Source organism: Chinchilla lanigera, unplaced genomic scaffold (genome assembly GCF_000276665.1).
Source record: "Chinchilla lanigera isolate Chin_1 unplaced genomic scaffold, ChiLan1.0 scaffold00042, whole genome shotgun sequence".
Classification (NCBI taxonomy): domain Eukaryota; kingdom Metazoa; phylum Chordata; class Mammalia; order Rodentia; family Chinchillidae; genus Chinchilla; species Chinchilla lanigera.
The window spans coordinates 9,060,274-9,071,394 of record NW_004955443.1 but is presented as its reverse complement, the minus strand read 5'-3'; the positions used below and the strand labels follow the sequence as shown (position 1 = coordinate 9,071,394).

General features: G+C 46.3%; 1 protein-coding gene across 1 annotated transcript in view; it reads left to right on the top strand.

The window, feature by feature from the left end:
* Tbc1d1 (TBC1 (tre-2/USP6, BUB2, cdc16) domain family, member 1) overlaps positions 1-11,121 on the top strand; it is a gene marked incomplete in the record, with an annotated part of 225,306 nt that overhangs the window by 199,223 nt on the left and 14,962 nt on the right. The window contains 2 exon segments of the mRNA XM_013518063.1: positions 4,471-4,715; positions 6,990-7,149. Of these exon segments, the coding sequence (XP_013373517.1) occupies positions 4,471-4,715; positions 6,990-7,149 (405 nt within the window).

Sequence of the window (11,121 nt, the reverse complement as noted above, 5' to 3'; positions counted from 1 at the left end):
ATCTTTTCACAAATGTTAAGCACTCAGTGGTGTTTTGCTCATAGTCACCGCGCTTTGGGTGCACGGTGAAGTGTGGGGAGCTAACTGTGTCCTCAGGTGTGTGCTGCTCCCGGCCCCAGGCCGCTGCAGGTGAACACCCTGGGTGTGGTCTTTATGAACTGCCTTCACCTCCTTCCCAGTGCTAGTTTAATGCCTCACAGGCTAGAGCACTGTAGCCCCACATTGGGCTACATGGCTGTGGATTGTCCAGAGAACATTTTTGATCCAAATAATCCGTTCTCTTCCCGTGTCAGCTACCGCTTTCTCTTTACTGGGTGTATAGTCAGGAAAGTGGGTAAGTTACGGTGTTTGCCCAGATCTGGCCTCAGAATCTCTTTCACCCTTAAAATCACTGAGTGACCCAACAAGGTTTTGTTTACACTGATAGTTTCTATTATTATTTACCACCTTAGAAAATAAAGCTGACAGTTTAAAAATGCACATTTGTTCAAAAAAACTGTAATAAACTATATTACAGATAAATCTATTATTAAAAATGGCCAATTTCAAATAAAAGGGAGAAGTGACATTTTTTAAAAAACTCTTTAATGTGTGATTTAATAGAATCACCTGAATTATACTGGGTTCACTCAGTCTGTTTGGTTATTTATTTGAAAAAGAAGGCCAAAGGTGACTTTGTACAGATCTGTAGTTGAAGGGGGAAGGGACTTCACGGACCTCTGAAAGGCCCTTGAAATGTCTCCCAGGTCCTAAGACTGACCACGATTGACAACTGTAGATGCAGAAGAAAGGAAGACCGGAATGAAATGCGTTGTGCAGCATGGACTGGACTACAAAGTCAGATGGGTGGTCGTTCTCCCACCGGTCAGGAGCTGAAGGCCAGATGCCGGGCCACCCCCCACCTGCTGTGGACTTGGGTCCTGTCTTCCTGTGCCGAGTTCCGCCCTGTGTGGAACAGGACATTGCATTTAGAAATCTCAGGAACACACTGAAAAATCTGTTTCAGCTTGGCCAGGCTTGTGCAGGACAGGTTTCTGGCATAAATAAAATCAGTTACCGTCTCTGCACCATCCGTGACTTGCTGCTTTGAGTAGTAACTGCAGAGGGGAGAGCCTGGGGTTCACAGGTGTTTGGTGACTCTAAAAGGCAGTAGGGGTGGTGATGATGGTCATGAGGAGGAATTTGTAACAGCTTTCAGTTCTACATTTTTGTGAGTTCTAAATTTTGTGAAAAATCAGTTACTGGGGTGAAACTTGCCTTTGCCTCTGGAAGTCTATTAGAAAGTGAGATTTTTAGGCTGTGTGGAACATGATAATTAATAGGGTAATGTCGCCCTGTTATGTCAAATATAAGCCATTTTGCGTTGGTGCTGCAGAACTGTGTGCATGCCCCTCTTTGTCTGCTTAAAAGCTGGGTTTCAGAGCGTCTGGTGTAGCTGCAGACCTTTGCCCATGATTGAGCTTCTTCAAAGCAGCCCCTCACGTCAGGTGTTGCCCATGTGCTCCCAGTTCTGCCAAGCAGGCCTTCTGCCCATTGTAAAGGAGAGGAAGCCAAGGCTCAGAGAACTAATTTTTATTCAGAGCTGCACCTGCCACAGATGGTGCTAGGAATACCATTGAAATGCCCCTCAGAGGGTTGGCCTTTGTATAAGGGATACTAAAGGTAATTATTGGTGAAATGTATGATGTTCAAGGTCTGTGGTTGGTTAGCAAAGCATCCAGGCCCTGCCACCAGTGACTGGAGCAGAACGTGAGGCCAGTGCCTGTCAGCCTCGTGACTCCATGCTCTGTGGAGCATCAAGGTGACCAGACCATGGGTGGCCTGGCTGGCCGATTTCCACAGTGTCCCCATCCAAGAAGTGATTGTCAGAGGCTGAGGACAGAGCCCATGAGAGGCTGCGTGTGACTCCTTCCTATAACTTGTGAATAATAAGAGTCATGTGTTTGGCAGAACGTGGCCTAAGGTTTGCTTTGTTTTCATGATATACCATGGGGAGCAAGGCTGTAGGAAGGTGGCTGGAGCTACTACCTCTGGACTGCTTAGGGCTTCCTCTCCCAGATAGGGTGCATCATTTGCAGGGCCTATTGCAAAATGAAAATGCAGATGTCCTTGTTCAAAAATTAGGAATTGCAAAACAAGATGATAGGACACTAACAGTGGTTGTTAAATTGCATTGTTAATTTCCTGTCATCTTGTTTTGAAATTCTGTATTGTTTTTAATGTTTTTTACAATTTTTTATTCTCTTTAAAAAAAAGGAATTCCAAGGTAGTGACAGCAGAGCATTAAACCCTCCATGAGGCCCTTCTAAACACAGCCAGCCTGACCGCACAGGACACACACCTACGAAGCTGGCGCTGCCCCCACACCTGACACTCCAGTGGCCAGATTAGTACAGTGTCCTTCCCAGCTGGCCAAGCCGTGTTGTAAGGGTTAAGAAAGATCATGCGCGTGAAATCCCAGCACTGGGGCTGCTAGGGCAGGAGGATCACTGTGAGTTAAAGGCCCACCTGGGCTACAAAGTGAGTTCTGGGCCAGCCTGAACTGCATAGTGGAACCTTGTCTCAAAAAGGAAAAAAGAAAGCGAGGGAGAAGGAAGGAAGGGAGGGAGAGAGGGAAAGAGAAAAGAAAAGCCGCTTCTTCGACAGGGCCAGTTGGTGTGAGCTCTGGCTTCTCTCAGAGGTACCACCTACCCTGAGGGGGTGTCTGATCGGTATAAAAGATCACATTGGCTGCTTAAATTTGAAATTACAAACCCAAACAACAGGCCCTTTCCTGGCATTCTCATATGTCACGTGACTCCTATGGCCTCTCCCTGTGGCATGAGCTTGAGACCCCAGGAGAAGGGCGTGCCTTCTGGACAAGGGCCTGAGCAGACCGTGCAGAGGCAGGGAGGGCTCCATCGGCCTGGGAGCTAGTGCGGTAGTGCAGTGGAAGGGATTCTAGGTGTTTTTGAGAATTGGAGGAAGCAGTGTACTTGTCCTTAAAATATAGTGGGTTCAAATTGAGATGTGCTGTCAGTATAAAGAATACATGGATTTTAAAAACTTACCTCCCAAAAAGCAAAATGACTCAGATTTTATGTTGATCGCATGTTGAAATGATAATGCTCGTATGAGTTAAACAAAAATCTTATTAAAATTAATTTCACCTGTTACTTTTCCATGTGGCTACTAAGAAATCTTTAGTTCCATTTGCAGCTCGAATTACAGTTTCATTGCACCTGCTGCTCGAAACCAGACAAATGCACAGGTGTGACTGTCCCCATTGCATTCACACATGCTGGTTGCCGCACACCACCCAGACAGGTTCAGACACCCTGGGAGCCCCCGGGGTTGAGGCCAAAGCTGGGAGGGCAGGTGGGGAGGGGAATATGCAGGGTTCCAGGCTGAGAGAGTGGAGCGTTTGTTCTGTGAGCACTGGGGAGCTGTTGATTTGCTTCCTAGAAGTGGGTAACATGTGCCGGGAGTATTAGGGAAGATTTGGTGTGGGGTGAGGTACACCAGGCAAGAAGTAAATACAGGAAAGCAGTTAGAAGCCTCTTGGCATCTTCTTACATCAAATGTAGACAAGCCTGGCAGGATGGAGCAAATGCCGCGTTTCTCAGGAAGCTGAGGAAGAGCCCAGGAGACCGAGTCACTGCAGCGGACTGTTCACATGTGGTATAGATGAACCTGCTGCCTTGTTGACCCAGCCAGGCCCATAATTCTCACTTGGGTCCAAGCTAGGCCACTGTGTCACTTTTTCAGAACGCTTGGAAACCCACTTCTTCATCTGTCACCTTCCAGAAGGAGGAAGCAAGGGGCCTTGACAGGTATCAGCCACAGAAGTCCCCTTGCCAAAAAGAGAAGTCTTTAAGCTTTATTTGAATACCAATGTTTTGTGAAAATGACCAAGATTTTGAGGGCATCATTTAAGCCTTTCTGGAAGGTGACTGGGTTGTATGAAAGAAAACACTTGCTGCCCTTCAATCTGCTTGCGAATACTGCCTGTGGCTTCAAAGTGCAGAAATGTCTGTGTGAAAAGAAGCGGTTGCCGGCAGGATCTGTGCGGTCTGGAAAAGTGAACTGGGCTGGTCTGCAGCAGACCAGGCCCTTTGGCAGCTTTTGCAGGAGAGGATGGAGGTCAGGAAACTACAGCTGTTTCGTTCTTCTTGGGAAGAGTTTGTTTTAGAGGTGCAAGTTTTTTTGTTTTAGGTCAAAGTCCGCGCATTGGCAGGACCAAAGGTAGTTGTAATTTCTTTCACCTGAACCACCATCAGAAGACAATGATTAATTGCTAATTTCGAATTTAAACATTTCAGGGACACTCCACTGCTGTTGTTTAGAGAATAGAGGTGGTATTAAGGTATTAGAGACTGTAATCCAGCTTCTGACGATCCTGTTGTTTTAATCTGAAGCACGTTACATTTCTGATCCAGTGGGCTTTTTTTTTTCTTTCTTTCTTAAAACTTGCCTGCATTATTTTTCCAGGACGAACCTTTCCTACACATCCGTACTTCTCAGCCCAGCTCGGAGCGGGGCAGCTGTCCCTTTACAACATTCTGAAGGCCTACTCCCTCCTCGATCAGGAAGTTGGATATTGCCAAGGTCTCAGCTTTGTGGCAGGCATCCTGCTGCTTCATATGAGTGAGGAAGAGGCATTTAAGATGCTCAAGTTTCTGATGTTTGACATGGGACTGCGGAAACAGTATCGGCCAGACATGATTATTTTACAGGTATAATGTGTTCCTTATGTCATTATAAAAACAAGAGCTAAAGATGTGTGTGAGCCCCCATCAGGTACAAAAAAGGAGGTTTCTTACCATCAGTTAGCGTTACAACAGTTGTCATTGCTTATTCTCTGTGGGCCATTGGTCCATGTGCTTTTTATGCGCTTTTGTAATGACGCACAGGAAGACATATTACCTGGCTTAACTTGTAGATAGGAAACCAGAGAATCAAAGCAGTTGCATAATCGGGCCTCAGCTAGCAAGTACAGAGCTGCAGTTTAGACCCAGGCCTGCTTGACTCCAAGGCGCATCTTTAACTCCTCCTCTCAGCCTGTGTACCTTTGACCTCTCTGACCAGTGCCTTCTGCCCCTCCCTGACCCCATTATCGAAGGCTCCACTCACATGTCACATCCAGGGAGAGTTGATCACTGTGACACTCTGTCCTTGCACTTCCGCCGCAGTCACACTGTGTCCGTTTTCCTGTCTTGTTTCCTTGGCGTAACACATTCTGGAAATTACTTTTCTGCTGGAAATTACTTTTTTCTGTTTACTTACTCATTTACGTTTTTGTTTTCTGACCATTGTGTATGCTTCATGAGAGGGGAGGGATCTTGTTAGTCCTACAGCTGTGTCTCTGGTTTCTGAAACAGTGCCTAGGTGGAGGAGGCACGAGTCAGTATTTGTTGAGTAAACGAGTCCAGTGGTGGCGAACCTATGGCGTGTGTGCCACAGCAGGCTATTTATTATTATTGAAAGCTTGAAAAGGTTTGCCATCACTGAACTAGTCTATCAGGAAAGCAAACACAGCATGCGAGGTGCTGCACCTACCCTCTTTCAGAGGTAGGGAGAGCTCTGGGTCCTGCCTCAGGAATATTCCTAAGTGTTGCTTCAGGTGTTGGAACACATGTTCATATGTTCATTTCCTGCAGGATTCTATGATTTCAGAGTCTTGGAAGTAACTTGAAAGCAGGGAGTTTGAGAACACCAAATCGTGTAATTAAAAAGCCCTTTGCCAAGCTGGGCATGGTAGCACATGCCCTTAGTTCCAGCACTCTGGGAGGCTGAAGCAGGAGATCCTAAGTTTCAGCCCAACCTGGGCAACTTAGCGACTTAGTGAGACCTTATCTCAAAATAAAACATTATAAAAAAGGGCTGAGGATGTAGTTCAGTGTGAAGGCCTTGAGTTCAGTCCCCAGTACTACCTCCCCAATCCTTTGCCTTGACTTGTGAATATGAACTATGTGAACATAAATCGCACAAGAGGGAACTATTTTGTTCACTGAAAGATTTGCCCCACACAGCGCTTTCCACACATACTGTCAGGTGCTCTCTGCATTCCTGCCATTGTCCTTAATGGAGCTGTCCTCAGAGAGAAAAGCTCCTTTTTGAATTGTATGTAATTTAGCATAACGCATGTGTGTTTTTGGACTGGTATCCTTGGCTGATCACACTTTTAAATACAGAACAGCCACAGCTAGTGCTTTGGAAGAGTTTATTTCTCACGTCTCTGCAAATAGTGTCATTGCATTTTCCCCAGCTTGTGCTGTCCATATACAGTACACGCGTGACGTGGAGCGTCTTGTGAGACCCTGATCCTCACCAGGTTATTCCTTTAGGCCCAGACCCTGGGGCTCAGATCTGGGGTGGCCCCTGACCCTCTGTAAGTCACGGGGCCACCAGGCACTGGAGTGACCTCCTGCCACATCAATCTTTGAAGGGAGAACCCTTGACATCAGAGTCTAGTTTTAGTTAGAAAAAAGTTATTTTATTCACCTTCAGACAAATACTTAACTTGCCCAGGATCTGTGTGTCTCGTACTTCATAAATCTGAACAAATTACACTTGTCCTGACTTTTGCGCTGTTGGGAGCCCAGAGGGAGTGAAGTGAATGTGGACAGTGGCCTTCCTCTCTGAAAGCAGGATGTACCCTCCGTTTACTCTCAACAGATGGGCTGGCTTTTTATTTCTAATGCCCTGGGGTTTGAATTTTTCTAAGAATGTATATATATAAGAATTTTGGGAACTGCTTCGCACAGGCAGCTGTTTAGATCCTCCCAGCCAGGCTATAAAACGGGACAGTGAAAAGAAAGAGGCGAGAGCCCGGCATGAGCGCTCTGGGCCAGCCAGGGCCTCGAGCACAGTGGCCTCTCAGGAAGCCCTTGCTGGGCGGGTTAGTAGCTAAGATCAGTGGATGCCACAAGCCGCTAATAATTCCCCTAGGCCTTGTGATGGGGCGGGTGAGCTTATACACATAGGAGAACCTAATTCTCGCCCTGCAGATCCAGATGTACCAGCTCTCACGTCTCCTTCATGACTACCACCGCGACCTCTACGACCACCTGGAGGAGCACGAGATCGGGCCCAGCCTGTACGCCGCCCCGTGGTTTCTCACCGTCTTTGCCTCGCAGTTCCCACTGGGCTTTGTAGCCAGAGTCTTTGGTGAGCCTCATGCATCTTTTTGCCAGAATCGGTGTTACTCTGTTGGATAAGAAGCGTTTGTTGTCACTCGGTGGTTCTGCCTGTTCTTACAGGTGTATCTCACAGAGCAGGGTACTGTTTGATAGGGCAGGATGGTCAGGGTTGGTGTTGGCGCTTTCAGGTGCCGCCTCACTCCTGGACACCCTGAGGCTTCCCTAGGTGTCTCTGTCTCGTGGGTTTTGTCAGATTCCCTTCCAATGAGGCTCTCCCTGGAGCAGACACTCGGAGACCTGGCGAGGAGCCCCAGGTGTATTACTCATGAATCATCTTCCGTGGCCTTTCCGCCTTGGGACTCTGTGTTGTCTGCTGGTCGCTCCTGACAACCTTTGACCTACACCTTGTGAGCTGTTGCTCTTCCTAGACTCCCTTACCCCTCCTCTTATTTCTTTTCTTCCCCTACACTTGGCTGTTCATTTTCTCCGTAATCACCCCCTGAAAGACCCAGGTCAGGGCTTCGGGTGACCCCTCTGTGTGGGTGATTCTCCCCTCCTCTGCCCTGACACCTCTTACGTGCATTTCGGGTGTCACAGTTACTTCCACTTCTGTGCCCTGCTGTGCCCTCACTGTGCATCACCTGTCAAACCATCCTCTTCCATCTTTGAACGCGGTGACAATGTAGGTGTTCACGTGCAAGGTCTCAAAACTGCCTTGATCTCAGGAGCCTGCTGAGATACTGTGAGCAAGTATAATTTGTTCACACGCACGTCGTGTGTATGTGCGTCAGTCTTGCTCTGTGTGGCTTTGCTGTTCTTCTGTCTCAGCCTCCTGAGTCCTGGGATTGCATGTGTACACCACACCAGGCCATGATCAACTCTTACATGGCTTATTTCCCTACTTGAAAATGAAAGTATTTTTGACAATTGAGGTTTTCTTTTTTATTGTGAAGGAAAAGGTTGCTTTAAAAATTGATAATGATCACATATCAAATGTATTTAAATGTTTTTGGAAAGTCATTTAGTAGCTTAAAAACATAACTTTATCATATAATCACGATTTATTTTTAGAACCTTAGGACGTCATACAGGGAATGTTCAAAAACATGAGAGTGTTTTGATTTAGGCATACTTTGGATAGACATCCTATATATCCAGATTCTAGAAGTCCTAACATTTGCTTGGTAATCTAATGAACACTGACTCTTCTTTTCTCTTGGCCTTCTCTGTAGAATACTGCAGGGTTTTAAGTCATGATTCACTTCTATCCTCAAGAACCTTTGAAGAACTTCTCAGTTGGCTTTACTAGAGGAACTGTAGTCTTAAAATATAAAATATCATAACCCCCATTTGCATAAATTGATTATTTTCAAGCTCTAAAAAAACTAGAGTAAAATAGATACAAATATAGTGAAGCAAACTGTTAAATTTAAATTTGAAGGTTTAGACCATAGTTAAAAAAAAATCAAAGCCCCCAAAATATGTATTTACTAACAAAAGAGTTACAAAAACTATAAGATCTCTAGCTGTGAATTTCACTTTTGTTTACCAATAGCTGCTGTATTTTTTACTTTCCATTGTATCCTAATTGTTTATGTCTTTGATACAGGGTCACGGAGGGAGCAGGACTTAGTCGGGGGAGAGGAATGCTGTTTGTTAGTAGTTTGAAAACAGTTCAGACTTTGAATTTTGTGGCTTGTGAGGAAAGTTCTCCTGAGCGGGCTGGGCTGACCACAGCCTGGGCTGGAGGGGCAGAGTGGAGGTCACTGAGTCATCTCTGCCCCCGGCCACCCTGGGAGCTGCTGCCTGCTGTGCATTCTGGGTTGTAGGAGGCGAATCTCTCCTTAGGCTTACTTAGCAAGTGGGTAAAGGATGTGGAAAACAAGCAAACTTCACTGTAGAGGTGGCAGCTCTTCCGTTGCAGAAGAAATAAAACTCATTCTAGTGACTCCCTAAATAAAAGCTGGCCAGTAGAGACAGGCTGCCCTCCTTTGTCACATAGGTGGTGGTGGGTCCTGGAGTTTCTTATACACTCCGCCTAAAGATCCCCCCGTGTGCCTAATTCCCAGGTCCCTTGGCCCCCTGCTGCACTGAGTGGGTTCCTTTCTGGCTGACTGAGGGCTCTGGGATTACAGGCAGGAAGTGGCATCTCAAGGCTGCCCTCTGCTGTGGTGTCACTTTGCAGGCACGAGTGAGTGAGTGTGCATAGCCCAGCCCAGCCTTCAGGACTTAAAACACTAAGTTGAGTCCACTAGGTGTTTAAAATCCATTTCTGCATATAACTTTGGTGGCTTAAATGGGTTTGTTTAGCTCCATGACGGCAGATAACTTAGTTTCAAATTCCAGAACCTGCCATTCACTCTCTTGTCTTTCTTGGCCAGGGCCCATTTCATTATAGCCTTTGAGCCTGGATAAAGCCTGGAAATAAATGGACTTTTTTGACCATTCACTATTTTATACACAAGCTAAAGACTCACAGCTCACATCGGCATAGCTCACGTATTAACTGTTACCTCTGATTCAGGGTGTGCTGCTCGGAGCGGCAGCAGCCAGCGATGCAATCACACTTGTCTGAAGTCAGCCCCATCTGGAGGACATAACGTTTAATAGCTGCCTCCTGTGTGTTTCGCCTCCTCTCTGTGTTCGGGTGTAGGGGACCCTGGAAGGAATGCTCACTCTGTTCACCTTGTAACCACATGTGCCTTGGAGGGGAAGTCTGAAAAATAGAAGCTGGCTTGTCCTTGCCAGAGAGGAAGTTGTAGTGTTCGACCCCTGATGTTTTCCTCCAGGGTGCACTGCCAAGGAGATGAAGGGGAGGTGGAATGTAAAATTAAGGGTTTGGCACAGATTGCAGAAGCCACCTGCAATATAGCAAAGGCGTCAGGATGAAAATAGGGCGAGATTGTATGGCTAGGAAACGGGCTATTCAGGCAGCATAAGGCGATGCTGATGAACTCAGGGTTTTGTTGTTGTGGTGGTGATAGTGAAATGGGATTGAACCTAGGCTTTTTGCGCTTAGCTACATCCTCAACCCTTGCTTGCTTGCTTGCTTGAGACAGTCTTGCTAAGTCACTAAATTACCCAGGCTGGGCACAAACTTGCAACCCTCCTGCCTCAGCCTCCCAGAATCCTGGGATTACAAGCATGCATTGCCATGCCCAGCTGATAAACTGAGTTTTTGCAAAGTCTGTATAGTTTTCAGCCTTCCTGTTCCTCTACACACTGCAGAGGACTGTACCTCCCAGGAGAAAGTTAAGGAGAGGAAGGGATTCCTATGGACAAAGGTAATTAGAAAAGACAAAGGAAAATTGAACTTTCAAATCATGGAGTTGTAAAAAAATGCCCAATATGTGGTCACGCGGTAAAAGTGCTGCTGAAATGTCTCCAAACGAAAGTAGCTGTTTATGTTGTTCTCGGTGAATAATGTGCAGTGATGGAGTCAGCTGAATTCAAAGTTGCCTGAACTCCTTACCTGTTTCTCTGTGGCTTAAAAACCAGAGAAGGGAAAGGCAGAGAGTGCTATTGAAGGACGTAGCTGTAGGCCACTGCAGCATTGTTGCAGGGATGTTCACTGTGTGCAGGGCACATGCACTCTCCAAGGACGGCTAAAAAAAACATTTAGCTGTTTGTGGTGGTGCACACCTGTGATCTCGGCACACTGGGAGGCTGAGGCAGGAGGATTGCAGATTCAAGCCCAGCCTGGGCAACTTAGCAACTGTCTCAAAATAAAAAATTGTTTAAAAGGTCGGGGAGTATATCTTAGTGTGAAGGCCCTCTGCTCAATCTCCAGTACCACAGAAACAAAAAAGCGAATGAAAAATAAATCTAGAGTACAAATGTATAAGGACTGGGAAAAAAAAATAGTTGGGTTGGGACAGTTGGATTATAAGTAATATTTTTAAATGATCTTTTAAAAATTATCTGATCTTTAGAAGTTCAGAGGGAGGGGCTGGGGACTTGGTTCAGCGGCACAGGGCCTGCCTGGCAAATGCAAGGTCGT